The sequence below is a fragment of the Podarcis filfolensis genome, assembly GCF_964270895.1.
Source record: "Podarcis filfolensis genome assembly, chromosome: 6".
NCBI classification, from domain to species: Eukaryota; Metazoa; Chordata; class Lepidosauria; order Squamata; family Lacertidae; genus Podarcis; species Podarcis filfolensis.
In genome coordinates, this window is record NC_139609.1 from 38,636,766 (window position 1) to 38,650,836 (window position 14,071).

General features: G+C 41.3%; 1 protein-coding gene across 2 annotated transcripts in view; it reads right to left on the minus strand.

Annotated features, from left to right (window-relative positions):
• Positions 1-8,255: 8,255 nt before the first annotated feature.
• The window catches only part of CACHD1 (cache domain containing 1), a 123,586-nt gene continuing 117,770 nt past the window's right edge, over positions 8,256-14,071 (minus strand). For both annotated transcript variants that reach the window (XR_014549766.1, XM_083621096.1), the window contains exon 27: positions 8,256-10,692. Coding sequence is in view for 1 of the 2 variants with exons in the window: in XM_083621096.1 (XP_083477222.1) it covers positions 10,454-10,692 (239 nt within the window). In the remaining variant the exon portion in view is untranslated. The remainder of the gene's footprint in view (positions 10,693-14,071) is intronic.

Genomic DNA, 14,071 nt, shown 5'->3' on the forward strand with positions numbered 1-14,071 from the left:
GCTTCTGGAAGTTCCTCACAGGAAGGGCGGAGTGTGAAAAGCAAATAAAACTTAGTTGCCGTTAGGGATCTTTCTTTTCTGCTTTTGCTTTGTACTTGTTTTCCTATGGGGGCATGGAGTTTGCATGAGCTTTCCAGACACTTATATTTAGCCACGTTTAACAGCCTCTGTAGAAAAAAACTAGGGGCATAAAATGTGAAACAAATCTTTGTGTTTTAGAAATATGGCCCTTTTGTATTTTGTTTAATAAATATTTCTTCATTTTTACTTTTTGCATTGCTCTGCTGCTTTGTTGCTTGCTGCCCTGCACTCCTTTGGGACAGAATACAAATTTATTTAAAAAATAAGTATTATTGTCGTTTAAAATGGCTCTCTTGGTTAACTAAATAAAAATTTTAAAAATCGCAAAAATATGCAAAAAAATTATAAGGAAAGAAGAAAAAAACCAAACTGACTCAGAAGTTAAAAACACAAAGGACATAAAATCTTGTTTGGTTTCAACAGCCACCAGGTCAGCTGGATAAAAATAAAATAAACAGATGGGGTCAGAATGAAGAACTGTTGAGTAGAGAAATTCCACCCCACCTTGTGACCCTCCCAGTTCTACTTCTGCCACCCACTAACAATGGAGGAACACAAAGGTCACTCTGCCAGTGCAGTACAAACATGTCCCTTGAAAGAGGGCTTGCCAGTAGAGTAGTAGCCAAGCAAATGGCCCTGAAACTTGGTGTTTTGGTGGTGGGGTCATTCAACCCAGGGTCTTACTACCACCATGCAACAAATATCAGGCCCAATCACTGCTTCAGCAAGCTTACTGGCCGGTCTGCCCCCCACCTTCTGCCCGAGCTACTAGGCAAGGCAGGGCTGTGGATGTGACACTGGCTCCATTGATCTGTAAAGCCCCACTGATGGTGGGGGGAAGTTTGGATTCTGCCCACTTCTGTTTTATGGTCTAAAAACACCAACAAAACAGTTCTATAGCAAAATCAATATTTCCCCCACCTTTCAATTAACTTATTCATGAAAGTTAATAACTAAAATTAATGTTAAGGATTCCCTGTACTCTTGGCTCTATACGAGCAGCAGTTGTTAGCAGTATTTCCTGGGAAATCATTAGTCACACATTGCAGCTGACTCCTGTAGTTAAAGGTTGCTGAATCCTCCATATTGGAATTGCTATAAATAAACCTGATTGCGCTTTACTTAAATGCCAGGCCTGGGCAATACAATCTATAACATCCCATCATAGACTGGTTGGTTCCACACTTAATTACCCCTTCACTTTCTACAGCTGCAAGTTGTATTTGGGCTGCATTTTTGTATTTCCAGTTGCATTAAACATTGCACATCAGTAAAGACCAACACCTATTTGCAGGCTTTGTCTGACAAACTGGACCAATCAACTGTCTGATCCTGTGATTGGCTGCACGAGCAAGCCAGTATTTAAAGTACCGTAAGTAAAACTTAGAATATGGGGTGTTGCACTGAAATGATTGGCTAACCCAGGATAGGTGCACACTGTAGCTTAGTTGATGCTCCTATGAGTTTGATGGTACTGCTGCTACTGCAAGTGTGGCATGCATGGTTTAACTACTTCATGCAAAGTTTTTGCACAGAGCTGATAGATTTGGGCAGAGGGCAAATAGAACTGGTGACCATTTCCTTTTGCGATAACCTAATGTCACTTTGTCAGCACTTCTTGCGTCTCAGATATTTGCCAGTTTCCTTTTGCAGCGTGACTGCAGGTGACAATCGGCGTAACAGGAAAAACTTGCCCCACTTGCAAGTGCAGGACTCCGCTCCCTGCAGTTTGCAACTGAGCAATGACTTCACTTATTTATTTATGTAGTCAATTGATATATCACTTAATTTTGATTGTCTCTAAGTGGTGTACAAGTAACTCAGTACAATAATGACAAATACCAGGAGCAAGACTGTAGCAGCATATCATAGGACTAGGACCATGAGGTCAAAACAGTCTCCCAACGCTACTGTCTGGACCAGGGGTAGGCCTTCTCAATCCGGCCTGAGGACGGTCAGGGAATCAGCGTGTTTTTACAGGAGTAGAATGTGTCCTTTTATTTAAAATGCATCTCTGGGTTATTTGCGGGGCTTGCCTGGTGTTTTTACATGAGTAGAACGTGTGCTTTTATTTAAAATGCTTCTCTGGGTTATTTGTGGGGCATAGGAATTTGTTAATTTTTTTCCTTCAAAATATAGTCCAGCCCACGAAAGGGTCTGAGGGACGGTGGACCGGCCCACCGCTGAAAAAAGTTGCTGACCCCTGCTCTGGACAGAACCCTGTAGGCAAGAGTGAAGAAGCCACTGTAAAACAGTGCCCAATACCCAGCCCATAGAGCCAGTCCAGGAGGATACCATGGTTAAGGGTACCAAAAGCCACAAGAGACTGAGAAGCAGACGCACAGATGCATTACCTCTGTCCCACTCTCAACACAGGTAATCCATCAGGGTGACCAATTACGGCACAAGTATCAGAAGTCTTCTGATACTGCTCTCTCTTTTGCTATACAGTGGTACCTCGGGTTAAGTACTTAATTCGTTCCGGAGGTCCGTACTTAATCTGAAACTGTTCTTAACCACTTTAGCTAATGGGGCCTCCTGCTGCTGCCGCGCTGCCGGAGCACGATTTCTGTTCTCATCCTGAAGCAAAATTCTTAACCTGAAACACTATTTCTGGGTTAGTGGAGTCTGTAATCTGAAGCGTATGTAACCTGAAGCATATGTAACCTGAGGTACCACTGTATTTGTATAAAAGCCAAGAGACTTTGAGATACTACCCAGCCATTCTGGGCAAGACAAATAGAAGTGCAGTTGAAATTATGTTCATCTCAGGACACAGTTGACTAAGAGATTTGAACATATAAGAAAGCTACATTAAGAAAAAAAATCTGTAATGTACTCACAACATATTAAGTTTGTAACCTGCTGGATCATTAAAATCTATGTTCGCGTGTATCCCTGTGTCTTATTGTATAAACACACCTTACATAGCAACGTAACATCCTTGTTAAATATGGGTTTGCAGTCGGTTTAACAGCTAATGTTTTATAATTTTAAAACAGAGAGAATAAACCATTTTGTGGCTTCCAGGTGGAGAGATCAAAATTAGAAACAGAATTGTTGGAACCCAATACTAAGAATTTGTCAAGAATGTATAATTTGCTGTTGAAATGGAATACACAGGATGAGATGGTTAAATCAGCTATGATTAAATGGGCACAAGACATTGGTCATGACATTATGTTTGCTGACTGGGAACAGTTATGGACTACCGGTATAAAGTTTACGGCATGTAATGCCTTAAGAGAGAACATTATGAAAATGATTTATAGGTGGTACATGACCCCAGTCAAGCTTGCAAAAATATATCATACGCCCAATAATAAATGCTGGAAATGTAATGAAACTGAAGGTACTTTCTACCACCTTTGGTGGACGTGCCCAAGGATCAAGGCCTTCTGGGAAATGATCTATAATGAAATTAAGAAGGTCCTTAAGTGTACCTTTCATAAGAAACCAGAGGCCTTTCTCCTGGGCATGGTAGGCCAACTGGTGTCAAGGAAAGATAGGACGTTCTTTATGTATGCTACAACAGCAGCAAGAGTTCTTTTAGCAAAGTATTGGAAGACACAAGAACTACCCACGCTGGAAGAGTGGCAGACGAAGGTGATAGACTATATGGGACTGGCCAAGATGACTGGCAGAATCCACGACCAAGGAAAAGAGACGGTGGAAGAAGATTGGAAGAAATTTAAAGTTTATCTTAAGAACTGTTGTAAAATTAATGAGTGCTAAAATGTCATGGGTAATGTAAAATAGAATTGCAGTGACAAATAATTGGGTAAGAGAAAAAGGATTAAAGAAAGTGAATTATAAGTAATTGAAACTAGGGGTTGCTGGAAAAGTTTAAACAGGGATGCAGAAAAGGGAGGTATGGGGAAGTCGTTGAAATAAGGTTTAAGAAAAAGAGGTTATGAAATTATACGTGTTTATATGTTTGTTTGTTTATGTATTGTCAGTTGTATTGTGTCTTAATATATGTTGGAAAATTAATAAAAATTTATATATATATATATAAAAGAATAAACCATTTTGTAAAACTAGTAGTTTAGTCTCCAGTGACCAAGTAAATATTTCTTTCCACCTTCTGTTAGCTGGTTTGACAATCTTTATGTAGGTATGGAAACGACTTCTGTTAAGATTCCAAAATGTCATAAAAGGTAAAGTAAATAGTCATTAAAAAGAATCAAAGAATGCAACAACACCTGCCCATTTCATGAGCTGAGGTGCTTGTCTAGAGTGGTGAACTGCCATTAAATGGTTGAAGGACATTACTGTGAAATATTGCGATTCTACTGCTACTCAACAGAAATCTTCAAATAAATGAATGGAAAACCAGAAGTGGTTCTTCTCTGGCTCAAATGATCCAGAATCATGGAGGATAAATTATTTGATTACTTCCCTAGAGTATGGTGACCAGTTTAAAAATGGACTGCAGAGATTGAACTCTGTTCAATCATCTGAACTTCTTCTATAGCAGTTGGCAACCCAGTTGAATAAGGCAAGGATGGAGAAACACCGATAGGGGAAAAGTGGCCATTTTCAGTAGGGCAAGCAGTGTGTGACACTGGAGGTGGGATGGCCTTTTAAAACAAGGTGTGAGTACAGTGAGAAGGGAGTTCAGAAAGGCTCTGTTGAGCTAGCTTGTTGGTGTTAGCTTCTATGTTGTACCCACTTTTGCTATTCCTCCTTGTTAAGCTGCTTGCTGCTGCTGCTGTTTTAAAAAATACTCAGTGCCCCTCCAACACCATTTATTCAAACTTAACGCTCTTCCATTTCTCAGCTACCTCCTGTGAGAGGGATAAAGGATATGGAATCCTCCAATATTCCATAGTGCCTTTACAGACTGTACTTCACTCCTGGTACCATCTGTTGTCTTCAATGTGAAGTTTCGGCTTCCACGTAGTAAATTATTAACAATCAAACACGCGTATACGGACAACACCCACTGCCTGAATTTAATCTTCAACTGAACAAGCTGTCAGGCATGCTCTTAAAGATATAAGAGCATAGATCATCATGGGATGTGTGCACAAAGGGGGCTGCAGAACAGGAAAAAGAATGGGGCATGGCAATTTGGGGTAGGCTGTGTGCAAGAGAGAGTTGAGAAAAGCAAGGAGGGCAAGGGGGGTGAATGTGATAATGGGGTTTGTATGCAAAGGGGGCTGCAGGAAAAGAAAGCGGGGAGGCATGGAAATGGGGGTGAAGATGAAAGCAGATGCATGAAAATGTCTGCAGAATATATTCAGCTGGGTTATTGTATTGGGCCCAGTGTATTACACCCTTTTAAGGTGTAAAGAAGAATTGCTGTGTCTTGGTTTTCAAATTGCTAGGCCTTTGGCTTTGGCCCAGAAAATTGTAAGCACATGGGCTTTTTATAGACAACTACAGGAAGCCTAAGATCCATTTCAGCACATTTCTTTTCACTTGATATATAATGATGAGCACCCTGTGAAACCCGGATTTTCTTCATTGTAGCAATTGCTTTTAATTCCTGGGCTAAAACAATTCTACACTGTGTGTCTAGAAAACTCTCTAGTTCAGAGTTTAATACCAGCAAAGTTTCCCACTCTAAATTTTCAGTGTATAAATATCTCTTTTTAATTAGCATGAAATCTGGGGAAAAAATATTGTCTGCTATTGCTCATACTGAGTGCACAGTAAAATTATCCTCTATCCTTTGATGCTGTAATCCACAGTAGGGCAACTTATTTAATTGCACAAAATAATGAGTAATATCTTGAGTTCTGCAGATTAATCAGGCTGAGTGCCGAGTAAGGGGCTTGCTCCTTAAGAGTGCATTATTATTAAAATGGTGTGTGGAAGCACCTAGGCTCTTTTAGGTGCTGGGCTGATTTCAGATTACACTCGGGGATGATAGGATGAAGAAACATGCAGAAGTCAACTACTCAATTAAAAATAATAATTAAATCTAGCTATCTTCTAGATCTCAAGTAAAAAAAGAGAGAGGATAATTTAACACTAAGTGACACAAAGTTAAATCTAGTCATGCCTTTAATGCCCCTATGAAGTAGAAAAATCCCGAAATGTGCGTATTAATAGGACTTAATTGTCAGAAGTACAGATAGGCAGGCAGCAGATACCAGATAAAGAACATGTGATCTTTAAAGTTAAAGCAGAGCCAGCAAAAGCCAAGGTTTTAATCCAGACTAATGAGTCCCCTTCTGTGACCTTGATCTGTAGCCAACATGGGTCTCCTTAGCCAACATGAAGGATATCTCTTCAGTTCAACCAATTCTGAAGATGAGAACAGAATGCCAGAAGTCTGTGGCATCGGCTACCCTGGAAAAAAAGTTAAAAGCATTTGTTTACTATTATTGTTACATGCTAACTGTGGGCCAACTGTAGTTAAGCACTACCCGTACAGGGATAAAACAGGTGATAATATAGATGCATGGGGTAGGTGGGATTCAGAGTTACTGTAAGTGGAATGTCACTCATGGGAAAGGTCAGTTTCATCAAATTCTCCTTTCTACAGTGCTTTGTAGCGCCAGAAAGCCTAGGGCATAGGAAACAGTCTTATACTCAGACCATTGGGTCCATTTAGTTAGTCCATTTAGTTAGCTCACATGAATTGCATTCCTAGTCCTACCTTGGAGAGGCATGGGAGTGAACCTGGAACTTTATGCATGCAAACAATGTGTTCTGCTACTGAGCTATGGCCTGCCCCTGCCGCCACCACATGCACCATCTGAGAGGTACATGTGCCAACCCTCTAGCAGGGATGCGCCTTGTGACCGAATTCTATGCTGCTTTCTTCTGGGAAAACTTTCCTCAACCTGATGTCCTCTAGATAATTTTGACTACAAATCCCATCAGCCCGTCAGATGGTAGTTGAGTCTGAAACATTTGGAGGGCACCAAATCTGGGATATAAACACTGCTGGAAAGGTTGCAAGCTGTGCTATTTCATCCACAATATGCAAGAACCAACCAGAACAAAGTCCATATTTGAACAGAGTCTGCAAACTGACCACATGGCTACATCAGCTTAATTTTGTTCTTCGTTCTCGTTACCCCCCTGCTTTGTGTAAAAGCTTGTTTGATGAAGGGTACAGGAGAACTCAAAGGACTTCTGTGACATTCTGGTTGGTTAAAAAAAAAATGATATTGTCCAATTGTGGGTTCTGAAGTACTTTAAAGTGTGTTGGTGTAACGAAAGCTTTGCACATGTGGCAGTGAGCATACTGTGCGTATCAAAATCTGTAGCTTTTGGATTGATGAGGACATGTGTAAAAAGTATAAAGCTGAGCAGCAGATGGATCAGGTGAACTAGAGCTGTTAAACCTAAGAGGCTGGCCAGAACACTTTTACCCAAATTCTCGGTACATCTCCTTCCCAACCGGCTTCAGATTTTCCGAGTTCACTGGCTTTCCCATCAATTCATCGGTATAAATTTATTCTTCTCCTTGGCTTATGCTCCCGCGTACCCTTTCTCCCTCTCCTCCCCCCCCCCCCGGACACCCTAAGATTGCAATGCAGCTGCCCATGTGCTTTCCCCCTTTCTCTCGGTAACAGAAAGGAGTACGGCCATTTCAAACTCTCTGTTGATGCACTATCTAAAAACTGCCCTTGAAGAGGCTCAGCCTGCCCATTCAATAAAGGACTGATTTAGCAATGCTAACTGTTCTCACCCTTCTCAACTGCAATACCTGTTTCAGAGTTTAAAGTCTGAAAGATACACATCTCCATCACTGTGGATGGCAAGAATGGATACAAGCTGCATACAGCACAAGTGTAGGGTATACATTTCCAGGCTGTTTTTTCACACACACACACACACACACATACACAGTCAGGAGAGCCACAGCAGAGAGCAACATCAACAGAGGTTAGCTCTTTTGTCATGTGCCTCTGTTGCGCATTTGCCGCTGCGCTCCTTGCAAGGAGAGTCCACATCAGTCCGTGTTACTGGATTCCTGTAAAGTCCACATGTATCAGAAAACGGTGACTTCCACATGCACTCTCCACAGCGGTATTTCATGAAGTTTTGAGTTTGAAAAGTGAGACACGAAGATGACACAGTTGGGGGAAATGACCTAATGTTTGAAGACTCCACGCAATCTACTTCTGAGCTGAAATGAGAATTTGCTGAAACAAAGTTATGTCCAGTTATATCAAAAGGAACTGTTCCAAAGTGAACTGACAGACCCATACTTTATATACAGTTTATTCCACTAGAGGTTGTAATTTTATACATAGTATAAAGGGGATCCTGGTAGCACAAGCATCCTTACTTTACCATACTGCTTAAGAACCATTTTTTACATATTAAGTATTAGGTACCCTATCATTAAAACAATATCTAGATCTTGTAAAAAACCAAACCAAGGCCCTACATATAAATGGATGTTTATCATAAGCACAGTGCAAGAATGTTTTCATAATATTTGAATCACAATGAACAAAATGCTGTGATTTAAAACTAATTGAAAATTATGATGGCCCATGTGGCACCCAGCAGATGATGCTAATCACTAAAGCAGTATTAATTTCAGATAAAGGTGACAAGGGGCTCATCATTAGGGTTCCAAAATAAACCTTTCACAATGGCCCAAAACTTTACAAAGCTTCCCATCTACCTCCCCATGGGTTGACCTATCCATTTAGTGAATGTGAAAAGGGTCAGAAACAACAGACCATTGGGGTGGAAACCAACTGGTGCCCTTACACTCAGGGAAGGGCTTTTGATCCAGCAGACATCTGCCACAATAGAGTCCCACCACCACCAAATCATCCTTACACCATCTTATAGGCAAAGGTAAAGGACCCCTGGGTGGTTAAGTCCAGTTAAAGGCGACTATGGGGTTGCGGCACTCATCTCACTTCAGACCAAGGGAGCCAGCGTTTGTCCACAGACAGCTTTCCGGGTCACGTGGCCAGCATGACTAACCACTTCTGGCGCAATGGAACACCGTGACGAAGCTGGAGCTCACGGAAACGCCGTTTACCTTCCTGTGGCAGCGGTACCTATTTATCTACTTGCACTGGCATGCTTTTGAACTGCTAAGTTGGCAGGAGCTGGAACAGAGCAACGGGAGCTCATCCTGTCACGGGGATTCAAACTGGCGACCTTCTAATCGGCATGCCCAAGAGGCTCAGTGGTTTAGACCACAGCAGCACCCACGTCCCTGTAACACCATCCTATACCCTGTTCTAGAGGGTTCACCAACACACTAGAGCTAATTTCAGGGGTCCCTAGGGCGGGGGGGAGGGAGAGAGAGGGGGATTAGCAGAAATTGCTTCTCCTCTTCCTTCTCCAACCAGAGGTGTCCACTGAATCACCATCCCTTCCACAAACATAAGGTCACCAAGTGAATTCAACCCATTATTGTTTTCTATCTCACCAGTTACGAATAGTGTTTAAACACTGCATTATCACTGCGCATGGAAGCAAATCCTGCCCAGGTCTGAGAATGAACAGGAAGGAGTGTGGGGAGAGGACTCCTCAGTGCTTTAGCCAGGAGGCTTGATATCCCTCCTCCCCACGTTAAAATATATATTTATATATAAAAATACTGTGTTATAAACCATCTTCAAAGTGTACAAAATGACCATGGAAACCAAATCTCAATCATGTAAACAAATCAGCTCACAATTTCTTCATTTTCCCTTTATAGCATGGTGGTGGGGGAGGAGAATATCCCATTCAAAGGGGTGGCAAGTCTTCTTGAAAAGAACCACAACTTCACCAACACAAATAAAACATAGACTGCATTCATGGAGAGCATCTGATGCTTTTGTTTTTTATCTTCCTCTCCCTCAGAGTTCATGAATGTTTTGAGTTCAATAAATAGTACAAAAATAATCCTTTATTTAAAAAATCTTGAGATGCACTGTCCCAGGTCCCATACAGCAATTTGTAAGTGAAAGGAACGTTTTTTTTCCTCTTAAAAAAAACCAACAACCCACAAAAAAGCCTCTCAACAAATGGAAACCTCGTGGCAATGTCTATTTCTGGAACTGGCACTTTCTTTGTTTCTGGCTGCAAAGATTTCTGTTCTTCCAGTTAAGGAAATAAACTCTCTCTCTCTTTCTCTCTCTCCTTTGTCTGAGCACACTCTTTTCTTGGCTCAGACCAACAGGGTTCAAAAGGCTCCGTTTACTGTATAAACCTTCCTTCCTGTGTTTGGAGGCCGAACATTCCTACTATTCCATTTTATTGAATGTTATGGCAGGTTCATTCATCATGCTAATTTCTCTTCCACTTCAGAGCCAACCTTACATTTTGGAAATGTAAAGTTTTCATGTGAAACGAGTCCAATGAAGTTAGTCAAAACCATGCCTCGTAACGGTATAAATGTCAAGTCTCCTCTCAGCTGCATTTTTCCCCCTCCCAAGGCCAGAGGTCATTAGCATTCCGCATCTACAGTATGTACTGTGACCGCAGCCTGTAAGTGGTGACTGTGATGAAGTGCTGGGTGATGCAACCTGTAGTGGTGGAACTTGTGACTCAAGAGGGCAGCAGTCTGAGGAGGGGTATCCAGGTCTAAATCTTCATCATGATTGCCCACGTCTACACCAGCTGACAATGGGTCGTTATTGCAGGGAGGGTTTTCGCTGTCTTCCTGAGGACTCATAGTACTGTAGCCTGGAAAATATAAAGCCATATTGGTAAGAAGCGACGGCTGTATATAGGCAAACAACAACAACAAACTCAGAAATGCACAGTGCTCAACGCCCTAAGCTTCCATTTACACCACTAAAATAATGCACCCAAAATGCAGCAATCCTAAATGCCGCTTGGGTGTTGGTATTTATTATTTGTTAAATTTGTATGTCTCCCTGTACCCGCAGGTCTCAGGGCGGCTCACAAGATACAAATCTCCATATAAGAACACAAAATACATAATCAAAATAAAACTAAACCCACTAACCCCCTTGTTTGCTTTCCTCTATACTCTCCCAGGTTTTTGCCTCTATAAAGTCTTGCACTGAAATTCCTAGTTTTCACACATGATTCAAATTTTCATTCGAAAAGGCAACTTTATAATTATGCTGCTTTAACTTCTTTGTCCAAGGAGGTCAACAGATCACACTCATGTATGTTTTGGGGAAGTATCAATGACAAATCAAATTGGTCTTCAGCCTGAGCAGAACCTGCCAGTTTTGTATGTTACCTCAGAGTGGACTCCTAGACAGTTGCTCTACAGAAGTGTGGACCTAAACTAGTCAGATGTCACCATAAAAGGAAGGAGGGAAAACAGCCATCACAAGTCCAGTAATCATAAAGATCTCCCTAACATGGCTACTCCATTTATCTTTTGTACTTAACCATTTGCAATGAAGTAAATGAAAACATGCCCAGAGCTACAATACAGTAATACAAGGAGCCTGTTTGGAGCCAGTATGATGTACTGAATCTCTCTTTGGATAGAAGACTCATCGTTGCCTGAGCAAATGCAATTTGTTCAGTGCCATAACTGAGACACAATGGCATTATCTCTAAGAAAACAAAACCAAAATAAATAACAATTTAAGATCCCCTATGGGATCTCATTTGTGTTCCCTTTTATCTGCACTGATGTTTTGGGGCATTTATCTGCCTTTCAGTTACTGGCATCATTGATTGGAACCAGCACCATTAAAATCCACAGTTTGAGGGGGTATTTCAGCTAATTTGTCTGGCTGCACTTAAGTGAGCTTTTGAAGTCTGCTACAAAGAGAAAAAAGCCCTAAAGATGACGGGGGGGGGGGGAGGAGAGAAGAAGAGGGTGAGCAACGTCCAATAACATTGCCACCCAAAAATATATGGAAATGTACACGTACTCTGTAAATATATGAACAGGCAAGAAATAGTTTTCAATAACAATACAATTTTTAAAAATAATAGTATTAGGCAAAGAAGGTGCAACATATGCCTACTTGTTAGAAGTCTTCAGATTTTGTACTGCAAAATTTAATTGAGTGCAGTACCTTACAAATGAACTTGGACAGTGTGACATCAACAACAAAAACAGCTTCATACACCAAGCATACACCACTCCTCTGTGAAAGATTTTTGTTATTACCAAACTCAGTGAGAAACAGTAACACACTCAACATGTTCACTGGAATGAACTGGTCTTCCGCCTGCTTCCGAACAGTCAATGACCATGAAGCCACAAAAAGTGTTGCTAAATGGCCTGCTCACTCATTTATTTTTAAAAAGCTGTTTCTAGTTAAGCCAATCAGGCAAATATTTCCTCCAAAACTGTCAGCTTCTGACAGTCTCAAGGGCCACATAGAGGGGTCTATAGGGTGGCACCAGGCAACCAAGCTGGAGATTTTTCCATCCCTGCTTTATGGCATCAATATTGTAGGGTGATAAATGCAAGAAAGGCAAGGTTTATTTGCAACATTTGGTGAAGGGGAGGTGTCTTCCTGCTTGTGATTGTACTTACTGCTATGCAATATATCACTCTCTCAAGTTGTTCTAGACTTACTTGATTCTGCCTTGCTCCCCTTCAAACACAATACTACAATCTCCAATCTGTATTTAGTAATTTGTTACGAAACAGAAGACACCTTAATATATCAGCATGCTTCTTTGGAACCATTTTTCACATACTGGGTTATGAAACACAGCTCATTTTAAAGGGGAGTTATCTTTAGAAAAGCTAGTGGACACTATAAATTGTCTGAAGTAAAGAATTACAGAGATCCGTTTGGAAGGTGGACACTCTCTAATCTTGTGCCAGTCTCTCTGATTAAAAGGAAACAGGAGAAAGGGGAACGTCTGCCATGTAGATGCCCCAAGGATCCATTTCAGAGCAGCAAACAGGATGAGAAACGCAGATGACATGTTTACAGTCATAAAATGAGGCATCCCAAGTTGGACACACCCAAAGTCACAAGCTATTGTTCAAGGTCCTTGACTACTTTATGTTGCTTCTGGAAACAGACTGGTAAAAAGAAATGATGCAGTGTTTCAGGGCCACTAAACACACAGAATTTTTAGGGATAACCTTAAATACATCTCTGGGCATACACCTAAATAAAAAAAGCAAAAGTATTGTGGCAGCTTTCACAAACTTATTATGGCATAAGCATTTATGGACTACTGTCCAAAAGCAGCTTGCCAGGTGGCTCAGAACTGCCAGGCTACTTTTCCCAATCGGTTGCTCTTGCTTACTGAGGGGGTGGGGTGAGGAAATGGGGAGATCAGCATGGTGCAAACACACCGGCAGAGCCAATCTGGTGCTCATGTCAGCGCATTTGCACTGTGATGACCTCGCCACCACCTCGCCATTCCTTCTTTCCTTCCCAGTATGCAGAAATGGTCCATCTGCTGGGAATTTAGTGTAGTGACTCAACCCCACCTGGCAAACCGTTTGTACACATGCATGAAGTTTTATTGTGAATTACAGGAACGTGTACATGTGTGTGAGGAGAGAATTGTAAACGGTGAGGTCAGAGGAAAATGAAAGGCAGAAAGTGCATGGACAGCGATAGTTTCATAACTAACAGTGGTCATTCACAAAATGGTAGTTGGTGATAACACAAGGAGTCTGTCTGAGCAACAGCTACTGTTTTGTGATTTAGCACTATTCATGATGTAATAATCACTGTTTCTGAACTTTCTGTGTTTCATTTCCTTCTGACTTCATTGTTTCCCATCACCCTCAAAAACTTATGTGTATGTATACCTGTAACTCAGGGTCTGGCTGCATACCTGTAACCAACTGAACCCACTGTAATATGGAAACACTCATGCGGTATAGTCCTCTCAAATACCTGAACTGCCTCAGAATACACACAGGGGACAAGCATTATACTTTCTATAGGATGTCAAATATACAACACAGGTTTACATTCCCCCCCCCTTTCCCTTTTGATTTGGTCCAACGAACAAAACAGAACATGTTCTATATTTTTAAAAATGTGCTAAAAACATGTCTGTCTAACTAGTGTGGCACTGCCATGTTTCCTCTTTTAAATTCTGATTTTGTCCACCAGGCCCTGATAAAATGTGCCACATTCTTTTACCA